Genomic DNA, 25,795 nt, shown 5'->3' on the forward strand with positions numbered 1-25,795 from the left:
GTTACTTCTCAAGTAGATCTCCGGTGGCACCTTAGTTCATCTATTTTCCGTTTTGGTTTTGCCGCGGTCATCCGTCCCAAAGCCGGAAGGGAGAGAAAGACCCCGAACGCTAAGAGAGGAGGGAGGGCTGGGCCTAAGGCTCCGTCTGGGTCTTCGACTGGCGCGGGGGGGAGGGTTTCCCTTCTTCCGCACCTTGACGTGTTCCTCCAACCTTCACTTTTCATCCTCGATCCGACCCTGCTCTCCGTGACCTGAATGAACGGTGCCTTCTGTTTTGAGAAGATCTCTCACCTGAAAAATAGGACTGAGACTGCCACGAGCTAGCTGCGACCTTCTGGTCTATAAAGGGTGTGGGGAATAGGACTCTCCCAAGGATCTAGCTCTTCGCTCCTCCCTTCCTCTCTCTCACGGGGAGCCAGAGCAGGCAGCAGGGCGGTGGGTGGCCGCTGGAGGTCGCCGTGGCCCCGAGATACCACCAACCCGACAGAAATGGAGAACAGTTGATTCAGATTCTTAACGATAGCTTCAGTTCAGGAGTGGGCCTGAATGCTTTAATAGGCCCCAGGGCCATTATGTCCTCACGTGTCTCTTACAGGACACTGGGACTTTTACTACATTTAGTAAATTCCAGGAAAACTGGAACCTTACCTGTGTTCAGTGCTTTAACTCCAAGGTTTAAAACAGTGTTTGTTGGGACGTCCCCGGTGGTGCAGTGGTTAAGAATCTGCCTGCCAATGCAGGGGACACGGTTCGAGCCCTCGTCTGGGAAGATCCCACATGCCGCAGAGCAACTAAGCCCGTGTGCCACAACTACTGGGCCTGCGTGCTAGAGCCTGCAAGCCACAACCACTGAGCCCATGTGCCACAACTACTGAAGCCCGCGCGCCTAGAGCCTGTGCTCTGCAACAAGAGAAGCCACTGCAATGAGAAGCCCACGCACCGCAATGAAGAGCAGCCCCCTCTCGCTTCAACTAGAGAAAGCCCGCGTGCAGCAACGAAGACCCAACGCAGCCAAAAATAAAATTAAAAAATAAATAAATAAATAATATAAAAATTTAAAAAAATAAAACAGGGGCTTCCCTCGTGGCGCAGTGGTTGAGAATCTGCCTACCAATGCAGGGGACACGGGTTCGAGCCCTGGTCTGGGAAGATCCCACATGCCACGGAGCAACTAGGCCCGTGAGCCACAACTACTGAGCCTGCACGTCTGGAGCCTGTGCTCCGCAACGAGAGGCCACGATAGTGAGAGGCCCGCACACCGTGATGAAGAGTGGCCCCCACTTGCCACAACTAGAGAAAGCCCTCGAACAGAAACGAAGACCCAACACAGCCATAAATAAATAAATAAATAAATTTAAAGTGGTGGAGGAGGAGATTAAACACATGTAACAAATTTAAAAATTTTTTTAAAAATAAAAATAAAACAGTGTCTTCAGCCTAGCAGATGCTTAATAAATATTTGTTAAATGAATACTGAATTCTTCCAGGACGATGATTGTACTCTATCCATTCCCAGCACTTACTATAGTGTTTGGTGATTACAGGGGTTTCAGCATTTGTTCTGTGCTCTATCACAGGCTTCCTAGAGTACAGAACTTAATTCGCACTACATATCCCTTTCTCCAAATCAGGGGAAATACGAAGGCTGCATGCAATTAATACGATGTTTTCTCGGGGGAGATATCAAATCCTAAACTTCTATGGGGTTGTCAGTACTGTATGTGGTAAAGATGAGAGAGGCTCCAGATAACAGAGTCAGGAAAGATACAGTCAGGAGGATGGACAGGCCAGGCTGGATTCTGGGCACGGACTGAACCCTGTCATGGGAGAGGAAAGTTTTCCTCACTCTCCCTTCCCTACTAAAAGTCAGAAGCCAGCACCCTCTTCCAGCAGCCTTTCAAAACTGGGTCCTAGGATCTTCTTGGTTTCCATGAGATGGTAAAGATACAGACAGTGGGCTTCGCTGGTGGCACAATGGTTAAGAATCCGCCTGCCAATGCAGGGGACATGGGTTCGAGCCCTGGTCCGGGAAGATCCCACATGCCGTGGAGCAACCAGGCCCGTGCGCCACAACTACTGAGCCTGCGTTCTAGAGCCCACAAGCCACAACTACTGAGCCCCCGTGCCACAACTACTGAAGCCCGCATGCCTAGAGCCTGTGCTCCGCAACGAGAAGCCACTGCAATGAGAAGCCCGTGCACCACAACGAAGAGTAGCCCCTGCTCACCGCAACTAGAGAAAGCCCGCCCACAGCAACGAAGACCCAACGCAGCCAAAAATAAATAAATAAAATAAATAAATTTATAAAGATACAGACAGTGACACCAGAAGCCACCTACAGATTTGTTAAACTTTATTTCCTCTGAGTCTCTGGGGAGGCAGCAGGGATGTAAGGCGAAGTGGCAGCAGCTGCAGGGGCCTGAGCAGAGCTGGTGCTGGGAGGGGCCGGCATAGGTGGGACAAAGAGGCAGCGTTTAAATATTCAGGGCTGAAAGCCAGCTAATGGGTCTCCTTCATCTGTCTTTGGATTTTGTGCAGCATCTCCTGCATCCGTCGCAGCTGGAACAGGCATATGAATCAAAGTTGGGCCTTTCAGAGAGTCCTATAGATTTAGAGAAGTGCCCCCAACCTCTAATCCCTCCAGCCAGGGCCTTGGTAGCCCTGAGGTGTGATGGAGTCTCTGGGTAGAACCACTAAGCTACCAATCCAGGATCCAGATATGTACCAGGGCCAGGGATATTCCTATTCCCAAACCAAGAGATACTGAGGGTTATGATTAAGCAGGGGTCCTCTCAGGCTGGCAACCCCTACCGTCCCACCCAACTCTCACCTCCTCATCTTTCTCTCGGATCAGCCTCTCGGTTTCTGGATCTGTCCCTGGTGGGACAGCAGGAATGGGGAAGTCGGTACCACTCTCTCGAGTCAGTTTGCTGAGGGGGAGGGGAAAGGGGGGTTGGTAAGGCTAGGGAGACCCCAGCACCTGCTTGGATTGAGCCCAGAGCCTATAGAACAAAGGAAGGGCTTTGTCTCACCCAAGGCTGTGCTTGGGACCCCACCCCTGCCAGCTCTGTCCTGGCCTTTGGCCATACTTGCGATTCCGTTCTTTCACCACCAGGCGGGTCATGCTCTGGATGCACTGTGCCCGGTAGTTCTCATAATGTGTCTCCCGTGTCACGTCCTTCAGGTCCTGCATGTGAGTACGCACCAGCATTGTCCGCAGCTTCACAAAGTCGCAGTGCCCTGGGTTTTCCACTGCACAGCAAGGCTAGGGGTCAGCCAGGGGCATGGGTAGGGGAGAACCACTGAGGGCAAGGAGATACCCTGGTCACAAGCTCAGTGCTTTACCTTCCACAATGCCCCAGGGGTAGAGCCGGCCCCGAACTCGCCGCCCTCTGGCCTCTACCACAGTGTTGCTCCCAATTACAGCAAATGGGATGCTTTCCTGGAAGAAGTTAAGGGTGTCTGTCAACACCCCCATTCTCACCTGTTCCTTTCCACCTTTATCTTCATCTTCTCTGGTTCATTCTAGGAAACCAGGGTCCTCTTCCACCCCAATAGCCCACCCTTGTATAGAATTCTACTTCCCTTTTCTGCCCAGAAGAAACAAGATGGGAAAGGGATGCCCTGGGGTGCCCCACCTTTAGGGCTTGGTCCTGTAATTTGAAGTCCTCATCCTCGTCAGAGTCACAGTCTGGGAATTGGTAGACCTTGATTCCAAAGTGCTCAATCTCCTCCCGGATCTGGCAAACACATGAGGGGCCCATAGTTCTGGGGACCCCATCCTTTCCAGAAGCCCACCTGCTCCCCTCCCCCACCAGCTTCCCTCACTTTGCGTTTCTTGCGCTCCACTTCTGGAGGTGTCAGTGTGTCCGCCTTTGCCAAGATAGGCACGATGTTGACCCGCTGATGCAGGGCCTTCATAAATTCAACATCCAATGGCCGGAGCCTGGGGAACAGGAAACTGTGACCACCTGCTAGTGGCAGCCCTGCCCCTGGTGCTCTTGGCCTGTTCCCTTGGCAACACCCGGTGGTGTCAGGAGCCTCAGGCTCAGACCATACCCGTGGCCGAAGGGCGAGATGAAGTACAGGCAGCAGTGCACCCTGTTGTCTTGGATGTTCTTGCGGTTCAGGCCACTCTCATCTCGGAAATACTGCTCAAACTGCTGGTCGATGTATTCTGCCACAGGCTTCCAGCTGGGGCAGGGACAGACAAGCAGAGAAACTGGGATTGAGGGCTGCCTGGTGAGCTCTGGGACTGCAAGGAGCCCACGCCCCGAGCAGTCTTTTCAAGACTTTGCTACTCCCCGACTTGCTTTATTACATCTTCAGGGAGGTACCTGGGTGGGACAGGGGTGCATCTCAAACATCCTGATAGAAAATCAGACTAAGCACACAGACAGAGGTCAATAAATACTAGCTTGATGAATGGAAAAGAGCCCAGGTGACCAAACAAAGCAATAAGACTAGCAAGGTGCCGGCAGGTGAAAACCAACTGGAGGCCAAGGCGGCCCTAAGTCAGGTTCACAGTTCAGCCTCAGAGCCTTTGTTCATGTGGTTCCATCCTCTCCTCCACCTCTCCAAGCCCACTCCATCCTTCAAAGCCATATCCAAGAACCATCTCTTCCATGAAGGCTCCTGTGACTACAGCAATGCACACTGCTCTCCCCTTCCCTTCACCACACACAGAGGTTTTATATATATATATATATATATATATATATATTCAACAACCTCAATTTTCAAGTCTCTTGCTCTTCTGTTATTGAGTTTCATCCTCACTGATAGGTGCCCTGATGGGTGGACATTATGAGCATCATTATTCTCATTTTATACATGAAGAAGCTAAATCCAGAGCTGCTAAGAGACTTAATCCAGATCACTTTAGCTAGCAAATTCTCTACCCACTCAAGCCCCTGGCCTTCTGACTCCTAGTTCAGTGTGTTTGCCACCACAAAGCCCAACTCATTTACTAACCTAAGTTTTTACCTGATGGACACATGTTAGAGACCTGCTGCCCCCCCAACTCCCCCACTCCCACTGCCACTAGACTGTAAGCCTCCCAGTGACAAGGATTATTCACACTTGTTCTGCATCCCTTAACATGTCCAGCACAGGCTGGACACCTCGTCTGTGCTCAATAAATTCCTGCTGGTTGACTAAATGAGTATATGTGGTGGTACACTGTAAACTGTGAGGTGCCAGGCAAGTGAAATTATTATTATTATGGAAGGCAAGAGGAGGTAAGTAGACTGATTGAAGGAGAGAGTGATACTTGCTAAAGTAGGAAGCAGGTGCCGGTTGGGGCTCGAGTTCCAGGGCGAGCCCAGTTTGCTGAGACGTAGTCCCAGATCCGGAAGGGTGGTGATGACTGGAGACCACCTCAATCCAGCAGGACTACTTACAGAGACCATGCACCATGTACCAGCACAGTGTGTGGCAAGAATGTAAGAAGTGGCCTTCCCCTCAAGGCTTCGATCATGAAGTTGAAGATGAACCAGTGTGCTGAGCCGAAAGTCACGTGTTGTAATGATCAAGCACAAATGGAGGGGGTAGTGGTTCAGAGCACAGAAAGGTCCGTAAGGGTCTGATCAGTCTGTGAGGCAATTATACAGGGTCAGCTTCCTGGGCGTGTGACCTGTGCAGTCATACTGGGGCCCTGCGCTCAGAGAGGCCCACATTTGGTTTATTCTCTGCTGTGGCCATGCTGAAATTCTTAATCATTTTGAACAGGGGACCCCACACTTTTATGTTTCACTGATCCTGACATTATCATCTTAATATTCATGAGTATAATGTACACAGCCCTGTAAAAACTGTACATCTTTAATGCATATTCACATGCATCTTTCTGGGTTGATTTTCAGATCAACTGGGTGAGGTGGTAAGGCCAGCATTTTTCAGTTGAAGAAATGGGAATGTGGTCATTTGCTCAAGATCACGCAGGTCCTAAATGCTGAATCAAGATCTGAACTCTCAGTCTAGGTGTCTCAGCACCGCCCTGCCTAACTCCCTCATCAAAGGCATCACCTTTTCTCCTGTCCTTATCACCCATTCTCCTCCTCATCTACTCAGGTCTGTCTGACTGACCATTATCTAAGCATCCTTCTAGTTCCTGAAAAAAATGTCAGGGATGATTGCGGTGGGGCTGGCAAGCCACCTTTTATTTTGGCAGGTGGCCTAGAGGGTCCCAGGAGTTTAAACATAGTTCCACCCTTTGCCTCTTATTTCTCCCCTCACCCCTCCCTCCACGCACTCTCACGCCTTTAATAACTTGCTTGTAGCAACTAAAATGTTGCTGGTGAAAGGAATGGAAGGAGGGAGGGTGACAACTACTGACCACCTAATATATGTCAGGCTCTGTGCTACACGTTTTCACATGTGTTTGCTTTCTTGAGGCTCTTCTTTCCTATCTGTGTCCTCAACCCCATTCTAGAATTGTGGGTCAAGTCAACGGAACATTAGAGATCATCTGTTCCAAGGCCTTCCCTCTCACTTTACAGAGGAGACAGCTGTCCGGTAAAGGGCAGTGGCACGCTCGAGGGCACAAACCCCTTCTTCTTGACAATTGTGGGTGTGTCCGAGCCTACGTGCGCCCCTGTGTGTGTGTACGGAGTTGGCAGGGGTCGGGGCAGGGGCTGTGCTTGGTCAGACATACCACTCTGTGTTGTTGACCGCATCCCCAAAACCCGGTGTGTCCACAATGGTGAGCCGCAGCTTCACACCCTTCTCTTCTATGTCCACTGCATGTTTAGTGATCTCCACTGTTTGCATGATCCGCTCTGGAGAAGGGGGAAACTGAGGCCAGGGCAAGGGCAAGGACCTGCCCAGTCAGGACACACCACCCACCCCAGCCAGTGCTGCCCAGACTGCCTCACCCACACTGCCCCCCTTCCCGCCCCCGGGGGCTGCCTGGGGGCCTGTTCTCTGGGAACCAGCAAGGAGCACATTTCCCAACACAGGAAATGCCGGTGGCTGTTGGCTCTGGCCCCAGCCTCTTCTCTGCTCCCGGCTCTTTTCTCGGATTCCTGGAATCCTTTGGGGGTCAGAGACTCACTCCAAGAGCAGGATTCTGGTCCCTGCCCTGCTTCGGCACCCAAATCTTTAGGGAGCTGGCTGGTGGGCTGCCAGGCTAAATAGGCCTACAGAGAGATGCCGGCAGTCTCTCTAGGAAGCCACGGCTCCCTGCATGCTGGGGAAGGCCCCATCCCTCAGAGCCTGCAGTCAGTTCGATTTCCCAAGTCAGCTCTGCCTGCCTGTCTCCATGCGCCTCTCCTTTCCTCACCTTCAGCACTGAGGAGTTTCCGGTCCCGGTACAGATCAGTGAGGAAGAGGCTATTGACGAGAGTGGATTTCCCCAGACCAGACTCTCCTGACAGGGGAGAGAGGACAGAGGCACCAAATCAGATCTGTAACCAAGAGGCAACCCCACCAGACCAAGGTGGCGGGGTTGCGGGGGCAGCTGCTCTCTTACCTAATTGGGAAGAGACTAACTAAACCACAGCAGAGCTGGAAGGAAGCAGAGGCAAGAGCTCGTCCAGCCTTCTCATTTGGATGAGGCCCAGAGAGGATAAGAGATTGCCCAAGGTCACACAGAGAAAGGCAACTACTAGAAAACTGAGGGTTAAATGTTCTTTGTACCTCGTCACCACCCCCTCCCCTGCAACGTATACATACTTTTGGCCACCCATGTCTCCCAGCTATTTTGCAAAAAAGGCACAGTCCCTGGCTTTCTCCTGCCCTACCCATACCCACTCCCCACATATAGACCATCCCCACCTGAAACACCTCTTGCCCAGCCCTGCCCTGCCCCGCCCCTGCTCTACCTGCCACCATGAGGGTAAAGTCAAAACCTTTCTTCACGGACTTTCGGTGGACTTGATTGGGGAGGGTCGCAAAGCCCACATACTCCTTGTCATCCTAGTGGACGAGAAGGCAGAGTGCATCAGGGTGGAGGCAGAGGAACCCCAGGACCCAACGCCAGCCTGAAAGAGCAGTGCCAGGCTCCTTTGGGGCCCCATCTGGGGCTACCAGCTGGGTTCCTGTCCCTGCTGACATTGTCAGTTTCCAACGTACCTGGGGGGTGACACCACAGAGTTGGGGCCAACACAGGACAGAGAGGGGCTCCAGCTCAGCACGCACATGCGCGCGTGCGCGCATACACACACACACACGTGCACGTCCACACACACTCGGGCTCCCTCTGCTCCCTCCCTGGGTCCTCCTGCACCAGCCCACTGAAAGGCAAGGGCAGGGCTGGAGGCTCTACCTCAGAGGAGTCATAGGGATCGAGCTTGCCCCACGGGCTGCGGGGCCGGGCTGAGGGGCTGAGAGGGGCTGAGGCAGAGATGTACTGCTGGCTGTCAGAGGGCTGGGGCCACGAAGGGGGTCTGAACTCCAGGTCATCCTGGCAGAGGTCCGAGGCCTGGGGCCTCGGCTCCAGGATTTGGGGCCTGGACACCCAGGTCTTGGCCTCTGGTTGGTGGTAGGTCTCGCTTCCTGGGAAATCCTTCACGAACTTGTTCAGTTCTGCATCATCCGCGTCCTCCAGAAAGCGCTTAATCTGAGGGTTCGGGGTGGGGTGGGGTAGGCGGGCAGGTGGCAGGAAGGGAAGAATGAAGGAGGAAGACAGGAGAAGGCGAGAGGGAGAAAGGAAAGCACTTATGGTTAGAAAGGAAAGAAACTGCACAGGCGGCCAAGCCAGAGGAAGCGCTCACCATCCCTCCCGCAACTGCTCACACGCCTCCCTGGTCCAAGGGTCCAAGACGTCAGGAAAGGCCCTGGGTCCCGCAGCAGCCCTGGGCAGCCCCCAGAGCCCTTGCAAAGTGCTCTGGGGAACTGAGTAGCTCCAGCCCCAATGCTCCCTCTCAACAGGGTGCTTTTTGAGGCTGCCCTTTCGAGCCAGGACCAGAGACTGCCCCAAAGGCCAGGAAGTCAGGCCGAATGAGGGGGAGCAGACAGAGGCATTAGAGCCGAGAGGAGAATGAGGCTCAGGACTCAAGGAGAGTGCAGACAGCCTGAATGGGGTAGGGGCAGGAAGGAGTGAGGGAGGGGAGAAGGGAGCTGCCAGCCCCAGGCAAATCAGGAGCCAGCAGGGGTCTCTTCGCCTCCTGTCACTGCAGTCGCTGAGCTCTGGGACTGAGGTGCAGACTCTACTGGAGGTGCTCACTCCCCAGGACTCACTGCCCAGAACTCAGTACAGCTGACCTGACCCCCCTTATTCCAGACACTGAGCCACACAGAGCCTGAGCCTGGGCCCCAGGAGCGAAGGGGAAACCTGCCAGTGGATGCTGGGTGTGGGTGAAGGGGAGCTGGGAGGGACCAGGTGAGGGAGGACAGAAGGACACTTCTGACAGCCCCCAACTGTGAGGGATGTGTAGGGGGAAGCACCCGCAGCTGCCCCTTGCCCCCTGTGCCCAGAGATAGGCTTTAGCCTGCAGCGCAGGAGGGGGTCTGGTCTCAACTGTGAACCACACGGGTGGTAGGCCGGGGGTGGGGGGGCTGGCTCCTCTGTGGAGACCTGCTCCACTCCATCTCCAGCTGGGAAGACAGGCCACCCCCACCCCCTACTCTGACCCTCAGCTCTAGACCCTAAAGCCTCCTCTCTCTCCCTTTGGGGCCAGCCCCCGTTGCGGAGTGCCTGGCGGTGCTGGGCTCAGCTCGGCCTCACAAAACCCACGTGCCTCCCCCAGACAACGGACAAGGGCCGGCTTCACAGTCTGACTCACCCTCTGGGAATCAGCCAAGCCAGTGGGGGCTACCCCAGGCCACTGCGGAGTCCCAGCCAGGGTGAGGGGAGATAACATGGCCGCGGCCTTCCTGCAGGCCCCCGTTTTACAAAGGGAAGAACTGAGGGATGCAGTCACGCTGCCAGGTTTATGCAGAGGGAAGGGACTGGAGGGGGAGGCTAGAGGGGAAAGTCCCCTAAGAGCTACTTCCAGGCTGTGGCCTCTCAAGTCCCCATACCTGCTGATAGCCGTAGTCTCCAGGGCTTGCCTAGACAGGAAAAGGGGTCTTTTAGATGGAAACTGGAACCAGCAGGTAGGGGCCAAGTGGCCAGAAGAGACCATCCTGAGGCAAGCCTGACCCAACAGGCTTTTTCTTACCCACAGTATTTGTGGGGGCCGGTGGGGTGACCATACATCCCAGTTTATGTTTGTTGTTCTGGCATAATTGCCCCTTTTCACTCTGCAAAGTGTCCCAGCTTGGACGATTAATTATATGGCAACAGAGAAGGGATGGGGCTGGGGGTGGCAGGTCTTGTTTTCTGGCAGCTGAAGAGTCTGGGGAATTCGGGGAAATCCTGCCCCTCTGCACAACCCCACAGTGACCCAGCAGTCGGTCTGGGGGTCAGGCTGAGGGTGGGAGAGAGAGGACTGCACTCCGCCTGGTTTTCCCCAGGGGCACTGAGCAGCAGGGCAGCAAGGGAGAAGGGAAGGCACTGATGGAGACCCCCAGCCCTTGCAATCTTCAAGTAGCATCACCAGGAACCCAGCACCACTCTCCATGCCAGGGAGCTGCTCATCAGCACGGAGGGGCCCACAGGGGCTCTAGACAAGGAGTCAGGACACGAGGGGCCTCACCTCCTGTCTGTCCTTCCCTGCCCCCGGCTCCGCCAGTGACCAAATCATTTTCTGACTTTGACCCCCAATCCCAGCCAATGCAGGGGGAAGACAGGGCAGGTCCACCCATCTCCCAGAGCAGCACCTTACCCCAGCTTCAGTTCTGTCCTCAGGGACAGAACTGCCTTGCCATCCCAGTGAACGGTCCATGTCCCACGCTTCAGACTCCCTGTCAGCAAGCTCTAGGTCTAATTTTATCTCCCAAGAAAAGTTCCTCACACACAGAAACAGCCTGGTCTTGATGCTCTTGTTGTAATCCAGCGTCCTGACTTGCTCCTTTCCCTTTCTCTCTGACCCCCCTGTCTCTGTCAGGGGCCAAAAAAGCCTGTGGAATGTCCTTCCCCAACCCCTCCTCCTCCCTTCCCTTGGCTCCCACCCTCCACGGACAGCTCAGCTGCAGCAGGATCACTCGTTTTTTCTGCAGTCCCCTCCTCCTCTGATTGGCTGCCCCATGATGCCTGCCCACTGCCTACCCCGATGGCACAGCACCAGCCTCCCAAGTCTGTCTGCAACACAGGCTCTTGATCCACTCGGCCTCTCCTGTAACCCCCAAGGACACTGAGGCCTGTCAGAGGGTTGAGACCTGTCCCCAAGGTGAGCTGGTCCATCAGTACATGGGGCAGCTACCCAGGAGACTCCAGTCCCAAAGGATTCCAATCTCTTTCACCTTAACTTCAAGCAGTGCTGAAGTAGTGGGGGGGTGTCCTATAATCCCCTGGGTGTATGTTCTCTTAGGAATGGCCCCACTTTTCTTCCCAGTGTCCCTCTGTGTCCTCTCATTGGAGAACCGCACTGCCTTCAGAAATCTGCCCCTAGATTTCCCTGCAGAGAGTCCCAGCCACGGAGAGGCCTTTGCTGCAGGGACTCCTCCCTTCCTAGGATACCTGACCTCTGACTCATGGGGACCTGTATCACTTTCATCACCCCATCACTTTCAGAGAGTCAGCAGGGGAGCTGCTAACACTTGGTCTCTGAGGGGCATGAGTTCAGGTCAAGGAGAGACTGGGATCCCAGAGGCTTCAAAGTTGCCGATTAGGTGGGAGACAAATTGAGGGACCTAACTGGGAGTGTGCAGATGGAGCACTTGACTAGGAGTCAGGAGGCCAGTGTTTCTGGTTTGGCTAGAAATACCCTTTGTGATTTTGAATAGTGTCTTAATTTCAGGGCCTTAATGTCCAGTTGTGAATGGCCCTTCCTTGCCTCCCAGGAAGGCTGGGGAAAGAAAGCACTCCCAGATGACAGATACCTCAAGCTGCTTTGAACCTGGGGAGAGAAGGTACATCTCAAGTCACAGGATGGTTATTAATGTTAGCCAAGTCATTCTTTCTGCATGCCAATTAAAAACCCCTGGGGCTCCTGGGCTGGGGAGCTCTCCCCGCTGATCTCTGAAGCAGCTGGGTGCCTGATCTCCTTTCACAAAGTGACCCTCATAGAGAAGTCTGGCTTGACATGAACCCAGTCAGCTTAAGGACTGGGCTGGCTTGAGGCAGGGGCCTGAGGCTGAGGACTCTGGTGGTGACGGGGTGCCTTTAAATACAGAGGAACAGGGTGGCCTCAGCCAAGTTGAAGCACCAAGACCTCAGCTGAACTGAACTTAGTGTGTGGCAGAAAAAGCCCCTTCGGCCCCTGCACTAGGGACACTTGGCACTAAGAACAATCAGTGCTCCCCCAGGCTTCCATCCCTGGTACAATCAGTCTGTCCGTCCCCATGTGAGGAGAAGGATGGGGGCAGGGATAAAGGCAGGCACCACTTGGCCTCTCCCAGGAAACCCCACTTTGGGGAAGGTCACAGTGTCACCAAGACTTCCTGGCCAAGACTTGGGCCTCGGCCTGGACACAGCTTGAAAGAGAAGAGCCCAAAAGGTTGGCCTTTCTAGACCTGGAAGCTTCTGATTCCACAGGGCCCAGGGAGTTCCTTTCTGGAGGCTGCCCACAGCCAACATCCTGCCCCACAGGCTGGTCACGGATCTCCTCCTGCTGTAAACAGCCTGTGCTTCCCAATGCAGAGGGCAAAGGCTAGGGGGCTTCCAGACTGGGAGGAGAAGCTGGCATAGGGCCTGGAGGCCCTGACACTCAGCATAATGTGTTTGTGGCAGGCTCTGGCAATGATGGCAGGAAAAGAGCTTGCACCCTCACAGCCAAACATCAAAATTTCCTACCTGGGGGGTCTTCAGGGAGGTTGGCTGGGGTTACTGTTTCTCCTCCCACCACAGGCAGGTGGCAGGAATGAGTTCTCTCCACCCTGCATCACTGCAGAGGGACCTGGTTTCGGGGGAGGGGGTAGGATGCAGCAGGAGGAAGATTCCCCATGGTTCCTGTCTCAGAGGCAGAGGGATATAGCTGATCCCACGGGGTAGGATGGTGGCTGGGCCTCCCTCTCTCCGAGGTCCCTGGGCAGACGGTGTTGTGGGAAGGGAGGGCCCAAGCGTCTCACCATCCCTCCTAGGGAGTCAGGCAGTGTTTGCGGGCCTCCTGTGTGTGTTTTCCAAGGAAGTTGGTGCTGGTCCCTGAGCCCAGAGTAGGTGGGCGAGAAAGAGTCACCCAGGTAACAGCTGACCCAGGCACGGGTGGGGACCCTCACCTCCGCCCCTGCCTGACTCACTCACCCCAGCCCACCAGCGCGTCTCGGCTGGCGCCCCTCCCCACCCAGCACGGACCCACCCCTTCGTCCAAGAACGGGGCAGCACCCCGGTGGCCGGGGCCCACTCCGCGTCTGCTCGCATCAGAAGAAGAAACTTGGGAGCAGCGACGCAGCGCCGTCCGCCAGCCTGCCTGTGCCCGCGGCAGGCGACAGCGCCTCCCGCCCCGCACAGCCTGGACTGCGGCGCCGCGGGTCTCGGCGAAGCCGCCCGGGAGCGGCGGGCCCTGCGCGCCCGGCCCCGCCCCGCGCCCGCCAGCCTTACCATGGCTGCAGCCCGGGCCGGGCCGGCTCCGCCTGGACAGCGCCCGAGCGACCCGCGGCCGGAGCTGCGTGCCGACCTCGCCACACCGCCTGCCCCCGCCCGCCGCCCCGAGAGCGGACCGGCCGGGGGCGGGGCCCGGCGGCGGGGGCGGGGCGGGGCTGGGCGGCCCCGGGGCGGGGCCTGCACCTCCGCGGCGCGGGGAGCCGGCGCAGGCTGGGCAAGGGGCGGCTGGGCAAGGGGCGGCCGGCCCGCCGTGGGGCTTTGCAGCTCTCGACCCCCGGAGACAGGGTGCGGAGAGGCGCTCGGGACGGCTTCGCTGGTCACTTGGCTCTTCCTTACTCAGCCCCTAAAGAGTGGCCTGCACAGGCAGCGCAGCACCGTGGGGGCTTGAGCCAGTCCCCAAAGAAAAAGGAAGGGCCCACCTGGTATCCCCAGGAGAAGAAACCTTTGGAAGGAGAGGGGAGTTTGCCTCACAGGTTGGAGAGAACCGATCAGTTACCCCGGAGAGCCCACAAGGTTTGTGGGAGTTGAACCCAGCTGATGTCCAAGTTACCGATTGTCCATACCCTCTGTACACCTCCTAAGGTGGAATGTCAGACAATCTCCACCTCCAGCCAAGCTGTGAAGAAGAGACAGGAGGTTCCCTTCGTGCAGGACCCTAGATTAAAGATTAAAGAGGATTTGCTGCATAAATTATGCTGGGATCATCTGTTGGAAGAATGGAAGGGAGAGGCTGAGTGGCCTTTCCGGGGCAGTGAAGCCTTGCCTGTGGCTGTGGAAGGTGGCGAGGGCCTCAGGGGAGGCCATGCTGGGCAAGCAGGTGAGATGCTGTGGGAACAGATGCCCCAGCAGCTTTAGAGGCATTAGAGGCTCAGAAGGGTCAGCAGCAGCTAGAAGATAGATGCTTAGGGGGTGGGGAGTTGGTGGGGATTTCCTGAGCTAATACAGGTCTGAGCTGGTCAGGCTTCTGCAGAAGTTTCCAGCAGCATGCCCCTCCCTGGCTTCCAAGAGTCCTCTTCCAGGGCAGACTGACTGGCTTGAATACACTTTAGACAAAACTGAGGCCACAGGCATGGCCCCCTCCCTCTATTAGTAGAAGTGCCAGAGGCCTGCCTACACTATTTCAGTCTGATCCGTGACCCAGTGGTCTTGGTTGGGATCCGTCAAAACTCAGCAGAGAGAGGGAGGGGGCCTGGGTACCACAGGTGAGATCAGGTTCAGAAAACATGGGGCTGCTATTGAATATTTGGCAATGGTGGGCTGGAGGATAGAAGGGGTGTCATTGCTTAAAGAAGTGCAGGGAGCCCGGGTTCGATCCCTGGTTGGGGAACTAGATCCCGCATGCATGCTGCAACTAGGAGTTCGCATGCCGCAACTAAGAAGCACGCATGCTGCAACTAAGAAGTCCGCATGCCGCAACAAAGATCCTGCGTGCCGCAACTAAGACCAAGCGCAGCCAAAATAAATAAATAATTAATTAATTAAAAAAAAAAAAAAGAATACCTCTTGGATGCTTCAGTCTGCAAGGCCTGGACTGCGGGTGCTGGGCCCAAGGGAGAAAGCCTATGTCAAGGAAGACAGGCCCTATCACAAAGCCTTGTTTTCCACAATCATAATGTCCCTCCTTCCCCCAGTTCTGGCTGCTGCTCAAGTGTAGACACAAACACATCTCAGCTAGCAGCTCATCCTCAGCTGCAGCTGGAATCCCAGCTCTGCTCTGGCACCTGCTGCCTGGACCCCAGAGAGCCCTGTGTTTCCTAAGGCATGTTGGTGCCAGCTTGCTTTGAAGGAAGTGAGGCCCCAAAAGAGGAAGGGACCATGGAACTCATCTCCAAGCCAAGAATCTTGTGGTCTTGATGGTCACAGGCCCAACATGAAGCATGGGCTGGGCAAAATAAAAGCCTAAGGTAGACTCTGGGTCACTCTACCTATACAACCCCGCATGCTAGCCCTGCAGCAATTCAGGGGTCTCCATGAGAACTTGGCCTGGGAGTAAGTCCCCATGCCAGCTCTGGCAATTATCTCACTGCCTGAAAGTCCCTTCCCCTCCCTGTGCTTCTGTTTCTCCCGTTGAAAGAGAGGATTGTTCTACCCTCAACTCCAGCTCTCATGTTCTATATTGGGACAGGTAGAGTCTGACACTTGGTCAGAAGCAGGGCTGAGATATAGCAGCCCTTGTGTGAGTCACTGGTCACTGTGTGCTCTGTGCCACCTCCAGCCAGCAGGTTGTCTGGCCAACCTTGCCTCAGTGCCCGTCAGCTCTTGGAGCTCTGGTTCTCTCTTGAAATTCAACATCCTGGGAGTTCCCCGGTGGCCTAGTGGTTAGGATTCCAGGCTTTCACTGCTGGGGCCTGGGTTCAGTCCCTGGTTGGGGAACTGAGATCCTGCAAGCCATGCAGGCAGAAAAGAAAGGAAGGGAGGAAGGAAGGAAGGAAGGAAGAAAGGAAGGAAGAAATTCAACATCCCACCAGTCATTGATGTCCTTGACTAGGGTACAATTTCCGGGGCACTGCTGGGGTGGGGTATTCAAGCCAAGCGTCTGGAGAGTCGACACATACCTTGCACAGAGGGTGATTCTTCTGGGAAACTCATATCAGCAACCACGGCCCCAGTCTGCTGTCCTGGGCTCCCTCTACTTAGATCAGGCTAACATGGTCTTTACGGAAAACCTCCTGGCCCCCGCTCCACTGGATCTTTCCTGCCCACCCATGGGTGAAGGGTATATGGCACAGTGATGGCAAACAAGGATGCTGCACTTGGGCCAAGCCAGGACCCAGGTTCAAAGTCAAGAATAAAGAGTAATTACCACCAGAAATCAGGATTTCAGATCTGCCTGACTAGCAAAGGCCACATTTGCCTCTCGGTAGCAGTTCCCCTTAAGCGGTGCAAGAGCTAATAGTACCTCTGCCCCAGAGGTGTTGAGTCAGTGATGATACAGTCAGAGAGCCCTGGTGGAGCCAAACGTCTATCTATCACTGGCTTGTGTCTTTCAAGGAAACCTTAGCCAGTCTGTCCAGCAAGGTCTGTGCAGAGGCAAGAAACCAAAATATCCTAAGCCTCACTCCTTCCCTTATTGCTCCCCAGTGTCCCATGATTCTGGGGCAGGCATGAGATGTGGGTGGCAAGGTCAGGGAACGCAGTTTCCTGGCACCTGCTGAACGGCCGCAGCAAGGGACAGTTCCAGAGCCAGCAGGGTGATAGAAGCCAGCCAGAGGGCCCTTCCAACATCCTCTCTGCGGCAGGGCAGGGCACAGGAGGCTCAGGGATCGAAGGGACTTACACACCTCCTAATACCACTACCCCCTGCATGTCTGACTCCCTTCAAGTCCCCCTCCCTTGACCTTCCAGCTTCTGCTCGAATATCTTCCATGGCCAAAAACTCACTGACTCTAACAGCTGCCCTTCAATCTTTGGGTGGTGAGTTACCAAGGTCTTCACTATACTGAGCCCAAATCTGTCTCCCCCTGGTGTTTACCCTCCAAGTGCCTCCATGCTGGAAGCTTTGCTGACTCGTTACCCTGGACTTTGTTTGCCCTTTGATATTCACTTCCTTTCAAGTGACCCATCTGTATACTTTTCTCTCCAAATTAACCACAAGCCCCTCAAGGACAGGGAGTACGTTTTCTATTTTAACCTCTACTCACTTCAACTCAGTGAATCTGTCACGCCATGTCTGCCTGGGTGATCAGGCCTCTGCCCCCAAGAGATGTCTGATCAATATGGATTGACCGAGAGGAATCATTGCTTAGTTTCCACTCTGATTTTGGAGTACAGGCAAGCCTTGAGGCTATGGGCTTCGCTGACCCATAACCTGCCCTTCATTCTGGCTGTTTACCAGCTCACGCTGACCTCCCAGCCTCTCAGTTCAAACGCAGAGACCCAGATGTTACCCCCACTACAACCTTTCCTCTCACAATTCTTGATATCTAACGGTGCTACTGAAATATCACGAAGTTATCTTCCAGGAATATGTGACTACAGAAAAAGGGTTTATACACCACATACGAACCCCTGGGGCAAGATGCTCCCTAGAGCGCTCCAGGCATTGATGAGCAAGCTCTGGGCCTCGGTGTCTTCATCTGTGAAATAGGGAGAAAAAGTCTACCTCATAGGTTTGCTGTGAAGATTCACTAAGGCAATACACTTAGCGCTGGTATAATCACTAAAATGAATGGCGGCTATTATCTCAGCTAACACCGAAATTATCAACACCAAACTAGCAACTGTCAACTGTGACTATTTCAAATGCCTTCCCTCCAAAGAATGAGCATGTGCACGTGTAATGGGTGTAGAGGGATGGGAGAAAAGCCTTAGTCTAAAGTGACACCGGAATGACCATGCTGCCACCAACTGTGGAGTCAGCTTCTCCAGCTAGACACCACTCTATCTCCAGAAAACAGGTCTTGGTTTCAGACTTACTGAACCCAATTCCCCAAAACAGCCACTGTTGAGACCCCTGGAGCTAGATGACTTTGCCTGTGGTAGGTGTGCCAAGGAAATGACTTTGGCTGATCCAGTCCTTCCATCTACAGTGTCAGAGTCTGAGCTTCCCTCAGGAGCTGCCTTGCATTCTGTCCCCCTCCTCCAGGCCTGCATTCAGCCCCCAAGGTGCAGCTGCCTCTTGCTTCTCCCCTCATGGCAGCTGGGCCAAAGGCAGCTGAGCAGAGGAGGGTGAAGGGACATGATCATTTCTGTCACTCAGGACAGCCTTCCTCTGGCTGAGCAGCTGTCAGATGGCTTCTGCATTACAGATTGGCTTCCTCATTTGAGTATGCACCTACCCTCTGAAGCCAAGCTCCCTAGTCTACTCAGGCCCGCTGTCTCTCTTCTTACCTGAAAAACCCACCATTTTAAACAGCACCAAACTACTCTGATAGAAATGTGTAATGTTGGAGATGGGTTCCAGGCAGGGAACCAAGTCGCCCCTGGAAATACACTAGAGAGTCCACAATGGGTGTGGCTGATTCTTCCCTATGTGTGCTCTTCCTGGGCAGAACAAAAAAATGAAGGGATTCTGCCATCAAGCTCGGGAAGAAGGCATAGCATTTTCCTGCCCTCATTGTACGGACAGAGGGAGTAATCTGCCCACGTCTCCCGGTGGAGGTAGGACATTACCCCCCTGCCCTGTGCTTCCAGAGGCTCTTGCTGAGGCATACCACACCATCTGTCCTAGGCTGACCAACTGTCCCGGTTTGCTCAGGACTCAGGGAGTTCCCAGGATGCAAGACTTTCAATGTTAAAGTCAGGAACACCCGGGGCAAACCCTGATGAGTTGGTCAACCTAGCCTGTCCCCAAAATAGCAAGTCTGGGCCAGGGTCTCCAGCCTCCCATCCTGCTCTGGGCTTGACTGCCCATGATAGCTGCAGTGAACAAGGCACCATCTGACAGGAAAAGCAGCGGGGTAGCGAGGGTCAGGCTGCTATGAAAAGCCTCCCAAGGTGCCCTGCCCCATTTTCAGCAGCTCTGCTCCATCCTTTCAACAACCCCCTTCCCTTTCAACTATGAGCCTCTCATAGCAAAGAAAACAAGAGAAAGAGAGTACAAAGCAAGAGAAAATGAGGGGGTAGGAAAATGATTCTGGGGTTCCCTCCAGACAGCCCATACCCTAGGATTCTGTTAACATCCCCAGGAATGCGGAGTCTCCCTGTGCTGCTCCGAGGCTCTGGGTTCTTCCTTGCCAGGTTAGTCTACCTGAGCAAAACTTCCCTGTGACTCAGGAGCCAAGAGGAGGCTGGCCATCCCATCCCCCAGGGACAAATGACATGTCACCCTTAAGATACTGAAGCCTGTCTTAGGCATCACTGAAACAGCCTCTTCTTGTTCCTGCTGTTTTCCAGAGTTGATTCCGTGCATAATTGTTACAGCAGGGAGTAGACCACCTTGTTCCCTGACAGCACATCTAAGGGTGAGTAGGTTAGGTGCCTTGAGGACACAGGATCTTGGGACCAGGGCAGCCCCTCCCAACAAGAGCTGCTTTATTCCAGGGAATTCCCCAGGGTTGTGTGAGAAGACAGCCCCCGCTGACCGCATAGGGCACCCTCAGGACCTTCCTATTGAGCTTCTGCTAGTTCTGATACCAAAAAAAACCCCACCAGGAATGTTTCCCTCAGTCCAGCATAACCTCCTCCGGGAAGACTCCAGTCCCTAATGTCCCAATCCAAGGATGAGAAGCATCCGTCTACCCTGCTCCTTAGACAGAAAGGTCTTGAGGGGCCGCCTGGGAGGAGGCTGAATCACGCTTCGTCCCCAGCTGTGGACCCAGAAGGGCTTGTGAAGCTCAGCGACAAACAGGCTGCCATCCACGAGCCAGGCGCCGTGGCTGGGCCACCAGAGAATTCCTGCCGGGAATGGAATCTGGACCAGACTCCACAGCCAACCATTCCTAGATGAGAGGAACCAGAGGCCTTGGACACCAGCACCACAGAGTCTTCATCCTGGGACTGCCTGTGGGCCATGCAGCCTAGGGAACAGTCTGAGGAAGGCCTAGCTCTTGCACACCCTGTGGGGAGAGTACCGGGCCCACCTCCATGCCACCCACTTCCAGAGATCCAGAGAAGACCAGCAGGCCCCGCTGCCTGGGAGTCTTCTCTTCCCAGCTTCTGGGGAGCAGCTCTGCTGCTGAACAGTCTGGAGAGCTGCAATTATCAAGATAGGATAAGAGCTATTTTGAGAAGGAGCCGTCCTGCTGCCAAGGCTTTTGACTTCCTAAACTAAAACAAGATGCATAAAGAAAGAGGGCAAGCTGGAGAAAAACAGGGAGGAACTTGCTCTGTCAAAAGCATCATATCCTGAATGAGGGGAAATACTAATCCCTTCCCAGAGGTATAGGTTTGCATCAAGGGGTGAGCAAGAGGCTGGCTAAGATAGCCCCCTGGCTTCGGGAAGGAGCGGGTAACCTGACCGCCTCCCCGCAAATTCCCTGCTGACTCCCTCTCTCCTAAGATCCTCCAAGAGCACTTATTCAGTCTGTTGCATTCACTTGAACGTTTGAGCACAGACTATTTCATATTGTTGTTTAAATGTTTCCTGCCCATATGTCTTATCTCCCCATCCAGATGGTAAGTTTCTCCAGGCCAAAGAATGTGTGTGCTGTGAGGCTTCAATGATTTCCTCAATAGTGCCTAGCAGAGTGCTAAGCATCTGAATAAAAACTGTTTATGGAAGGAAGGGAGAAGAGGAGAAAGGAAAGAAGAGAGAAAGGCAGGAGGGAGAGAAGGATTTACTGTCTTGCATGGAGATAATCTCTAAAAGTAGCTGCTCCCACCCACAGCTGAGCTCAGGGCACAGGGCTAGATAAGCAGCCATGGCAGAGGGGGTGGCAGCCGCATTTCTGGCACATCCCCTGCAGCTGTTCTGTTATCTGAGTTCAGGCTGTTCTCCCCTGCCACGCACACATCTCATTTGTTTTCCATCTGTAGTCAACTGCCCATCCTGGGCTAGTCCATGAATGGGCTAGTCCATTAGAGGCCATGCTGGACTTTGGGTAAGGGAGAGATATGGCAAGAGAAAGAACGAAGGCAAAAGAGCTTGGACTATCTTATCAAACATGGACCAAGAAGAATGAAAGTACTTATAGGAACAATGCACTGTGAAATCAGGACACTCTTTGCCAAATTCAGGACACAGGGCTGCCGAGAGCAGAGTTCGCCTTGTGCCTTTCCAAGTTGAGGACTCAAATAGTGTGTAACCCAGAAAAGTGTCCCCTTTCTGGAGCGCCCTAGGCTGGAGAGGGGAGAGCCAAGCGGGGATGGATCCAACCTATGGCTTCCCAGACAGCCTTCCCACAGAGCACTTGGCAGGATTCATCGTTTGCCAAAAGGTCTCTACTCTTTCTCTCCAGCGTTGCAACTAGCTCTGGTACCTTCATGTAAATGCCCCTCTGGGGAGATGCAGCCCCATAGGTGCACAGCTTGGCAAGTGGAACACAGGCTAGATGTCAGCCCCTGCTTCTCTGCCAGGTGCCCTTGTGCAGTGAACAACCTGCCCAACCATAGGGAGCACCTCTGTCTGTCTCCTTTCGCATCTGCTTCCATTAAAGGGTGAGAGAGGCACTTGGATAAGGGGGAGCACGGAAAGATGGGAAGTAACTTCCCAGGGGCGTTCTTACCTCCTCATCTGTCATAATGGAGAGAGCAGAAGCCAGGCATTCCCAGGGGGGCAGCAAATGGAATTCAGAGAGTGCCAACAGGAGGGGAAAAAGAGAATTTTACTAAAGATGTCCAGTGGACTTGGGCACAACCTGGCCCAAATTCCTTCCTAGTCCAAAGTGGCCCAAATAACAACGGCTAGCATTTACTGTATGCTCACTGTTGCCAGGCACCACGCTAAGTGCGTTACATGTAATAGCTTGCCGAGTCCTCGCAAGAACCTTAAGAGGAATCCATTGTTCCTAACAACAGATGGGGAAACTAATGATTGGAGAGGTAAAATAACTTACCCAAGGTGACAGTCAGAAAACAGTGGACACAGGGCTCAAACCCAATGGTATAACTCCAGAGTCCTTATTCTAAAAACCTCTCCTTTATGGATCTTTGCTCCCCTGAGGGCCAGGACTGCTGGTGGGGACTGGATTGCATTCCCAGGGCTCTCTCCTCTCTAGGAATGTCCTCATCTAGAGCCCTGGCCTCTCTTGTGCTCACAGGGCTGGAGCATGTTTTGGTCCATAACGCTTGAAGCAGGAATTCCTTGCCACTAAGATGCTCTGTATTAGGACTGGTTCCCACCTTCCCTCCTATCAGAGAGGTCAAGAGCACAAAGTGAGTGTGGGGGGGTGGTCAGACCCTGGGGATTCTCAAGTTGGCTGGCTGCAGGACCCACTGATGTCCTCACCTAGACATCCCTGGAGAGCCTGCCAGGGCAGCAGCCAATAAGTACCTCCCAGATCCTGGGATGGGGCTTGAAGAGGGTTCTGAGGAAGCAGAGGGACACATGGGGAGACCCCCTCAACCTGAATAAGTTTGGAGTTAGCCCTGAGTAAGACCATGAAGTAGGTAGCTTGTGTTAACGGGGCTTTTGATGTTTGCTTTTTATCACATGGTAGGTAAAGACCAGCTAATCTGAAAGGCCATGGGCTTAAATTGTTCTCCATTCCAAAAGTGACTCCTTCCCATTAAAAGGAGACTCTTAAAAATGAAAAAAGTTTCCAAGTCCCAAAGGAATGACTCTAATGGTAGAATTTTAGGCAAGATGAGAAGTTCCTCTGCCCCTTCAAGTCAAAATCCCAGCATGTACCATCCATCCTAACAGATCTAGCTCTGTGGATACAGAGGCCACCCTCCCAACTGTCCTCCTGCCTCCCAACCCCCCAGAGTGGACCCACAGGAGGGAAAAGCACAGACCTTTTAGCCACCAGATGACACGATTGTACATTTCCTCAGAGACATCTGAAAGTAACAAGAGATTGTTGCTTTTTTTTTCTCTCTGTGGGATACACGCCCCCTCCCCTCACTACATAACATCTCCCTTTCTAGCTCCACATTTCTCCACACAAAGGTGCCCTCAGCCCTTGATGTCTCCAAGAAGCTCCTCCAGCCTGAGACTAAATGTCACATTTCCACTCTCCCTCTCCCTTCTTCCCCACCCTCTCTTTGTGCCACTGTTAATGCCTTTCCCCGCTTGGAAGTCTAAGTCCCAGCTCATTTATGCCCCACTTTGTTGCCAGAATATTTACCTGAGGACCTTATTCTCTTTACCAGCCCTCAACCAGCTCAGTTCTTTATCTCCACTCTCGGGAAGTAGCTTCCCACCCTGCAAACCACTCTCTACTACCCTCCATTGAAAGGCTAAGCAGCCTTGCCTGGAAGAGTCAATGCCTGACGCTGGCCCAAGCATCGTCATCGATGTCATTAGCTTGGAGCTCAGAGAAGCTGGTGGGGAAGGAATGGAGCAATGGGCTCAAGGATGGGTCTAACTTTGGCTCTGGCAGGAGGGCAGCTCTGAGGCCCAGAATACAGAGGGGGAACTTCTTGCCCACCCCAGCATCCCACCTCACTAAATCGGGGCTGCACCTGGGTAGTCTGCTTCTTCACATACCCAAGAAGAAAGCACTAAACCTTTGAATGGGTTGTTTGGAGGTGTGCTTGGGGACCTGTGGCACGTCCCTCTGTGGTTCCAGGCTTGGAGACTCCTTTGGTGATGGTGGTGGTGATGGACTTGCCTTCCTTCTCTGGAACATCAGATCCTCACAGAAAGGGCTTGATTCCATTTCAAAAAAGGGCATTGAAGGGTCTACGGGAGAAGGGGACTTAGGCTCGGAATCAAGTGTTATTGGCCGGCTTTGGGGCATTTCAACTTCAGGGTTGAGTAAGGCCCACCATGAGGAGTCTGGCCCATATCTCGGTAAGGACCGAGGGGGTAAGGGCCGAGGGGTCAGTTCCAGTTCTGCATGGACAGAGGGCTTTCCAGAGGGCTCTGGATGTCTAAGTGTGGGTCCTGAGGACACATAAGTACTTTTTGAGGGTCTTGTGGTATGCTGCTTATAGATGGGCTCTGGACTGACAAACGTGGAAGATTTGCGGGGGCTCTCAGACACGGCTCGAGATGTCACACGGGAAGCTGACTGTCCCCCGGGGGAGATGGTGACCCTGCGGCCACCCTCACTGTCTCCTCGGATTGAGGACTTCACGTTGGGCTCCACTTCTGATGATATTAAGACCTTTGGGAAGGACTTGGTTTCGGTGTAGACAGAATGCTTGCGGATAGACTCAGGCTCTGGGCGCATAGAAACTTTACGTCCACCATCCAAATCTTTAAGGAAGGAGAGTCTGAGGGATGATTCCAAGTTCATACTTCTATGCAAGGCCTTAGGTTCTGTGTAAATTGAGTTTTGACAGCCCATTTCAGATTCTTGGCCAGGGATCCTTCTCTGGGTTGGTCGAGAGTCTGTACAGATGCGGCTGTCGCTGCGTTCTGGGCTAGAGGGTCTCCTTGGAGATCTGATATCAGCAGCAGTCAAACTCTTTCGAGTGGGCTCAGTTTGGACTGCTTCATCCTTTGGATAAACCAAAGGCCTATGGGGAACTCTGACCCCTTGTGGGTACTGGACCTTGGAGGGTGGGTCTTCTTCTAAGATTGTGAAGTTGTCTTTCTGGTCGACAAAACTCAACCGGCGAGAGGATTTGGCATCTGGAATTAATGAGTAGCGATTATTGATATCACGCCCTGGTTTGCTCTCACCCCCTCTTCTAGTTGCTTCCTCTCTGGATGTACTAACATTCCGCTGCATCTGGACAGCATGGCGGTATGCTTCAGATTTTGATCGGGTCTCAGTTCGACAGCTGGGTGCTCCAGAGACGCCTGGCCCTGAGTGGGGGGAGCTAGATCGAGGGTACTCTGATGCTAAATGGGGAATGGTGGAATGCCCAGCTTCTGATCTTCGATGGGCTGAAGGGATCATGGAGGCCGTGCCACTCCGCTGGCTTGAGGCAAGATCGTATGCATGTCCTCGCTGAGGGGTTGTGTTAGTAACCTCGGCCCCTTTCTGTGCTGAAACTGCTACCTTGGACCCAACTTTATTTGTCTTGACCATATGATAGATTGTGCCTCTGTGGGTAGAGCCCATATTTTACCGGCTGGCTTGTATTCAGGGTCCTAATGAAGCCTGAATATTTACCCTCAGTTTTAAAACCTGCTGTTCTTGCACTCCCACAGAACTGGCTGTTGTTCTCCAAGTGTCTCAAATAGTCCCCTTAGCTACCTGCCTGGTGATGTCATAAAGGAAGGAGCCTCCTATTAAATATTCTGGCATACAGCCACAATTCTTCAGATACTCTTACGCAGTAACTGCAAGGAAACTGGATTTGTCTTTGGAGCTGACACCACCAAAACTTTGACCAAGTTCTCAGCAAAACAAGGATTTCCTGGTGTGTATAACGAAGGCTCTAGATCCCCCCTTACTCTCCCCAGATTCTAGAAATTCCCAGAGACTCATCCAGAAAGAAGGAATCAGCCTGAATATGCTACTAAGGCAAGGCTACTTAAATCAATCACACTGTGTTAGCCCCAGTTTTAATAAGGTGCAAGGTACAAAAGTGTCCCAATTTGGTTTGGAACTGTACTGTATATAAGTCAAAAAAATAGAACTCCAGCTTTTTACAGGTTTCATGGGTGATTTGGTTGGTCCTGGGGTGAAAATCCAGGTTGCTCAAATCATAAATTCTCACACATTCTTGGCCCAGGAGTGAGTGTAGGACTGTAGAAGGGATTTGGAGTCAGTCATTGGTTTCAATCACAAATGGCTATTTGTGTACCTTGGACAAGTTACTTGACTTGCT

The 25,795-nt window shown here is 53.5% G+C and overlaps 1 protein-coding gene and 1 long non-coding RNA gene across 7 annotated transcripts; one reads left to right on the forward strand and one right to left on the reverse strand.

Moving 5' to 3' along the window:
* The first annotated feature begins 31 nt into the window (after positions 1–31).
* On the forward strand, positions 32–1,424 carry LOC309649800. The gene is made up of 2 exons (XR_014257307.1): positions 32–337; positions 741–1,424. It is a non-coding gene; the product is annotated as an uncharacterized lncRNA (long non-coding RNA).
* Positions 1,425–2,336: 912 nt separating this feature from the next.
* SEPTIN4 (septin 4) lies at positions 2,337–25,094 on the reverse strand. 6 transcript variants are annotated; one of them, XM_082440057.1, is made up of 14 exons: positions 23,556–25,094; positions 22,862–22,906; positions 21,631–21,638; positions 8,267–8,560; positions 7,824–7,917; positions 7,283–7,369; positions 6,656–6,779; positions 4,060–4,194; positions 3,829–3,946; positions 3,639–3,740; positions 3,346–3,442; positions 3,090–3,252; positions 2,831–2,930; positions 2,337–2,559 (listed from the first exon to the last, which is right to left on the reverse strand). In XM_082440057.1, the coding sequence occupies exons 1-14, from the start codon at positions 25,081–25,083 to the stop codon at positions 2,500–2,502; spliced, it is 2,955 nt and encodes a 984-aa protein (XP_082296183.1). In that variant the 5' UTR covers positions 25,084–25,094; the 3' UTR covers positions 2,337–2,499. The 6 variants fall into 6 exon arrangements, with proteins under 6 accessions (XP_082296183.1, XP_082296179.1, XP_082296178.1 ...); XM_082440053.1 differs by lacking the exons at positions 21,631–21,638; positions 22,862–22,906; positions 23,556–25,094 and adding exons at positions 9,964–9,993; positions 10,710–10,871 and having other exon boundaries at positions 7,851–7,917; XM_082440052.1 differs by lacking the exons at positions 21,631–21,638; positions 22,862–22,906; positions 23,556–25,094 and adding exons at positions 9,964–9,993; positions 10,710–10,869.
* Positions 25,095–25,795: the final 701 nt, after the last annotated feature.

Source organism: Balaenoptera physalus, assembly GCF_965194825.1.
Source record: "Balaenoptera physalus genome assembly, chromosome: 20".
Classification (NCBI taxonomy): domain Eukaryota; kingdom Metazoa; phylum Chordata; class Mammalia; order Artiodactyla; family Balaenopteridae; genus Balaenoptera; species Balaenoptera physalus.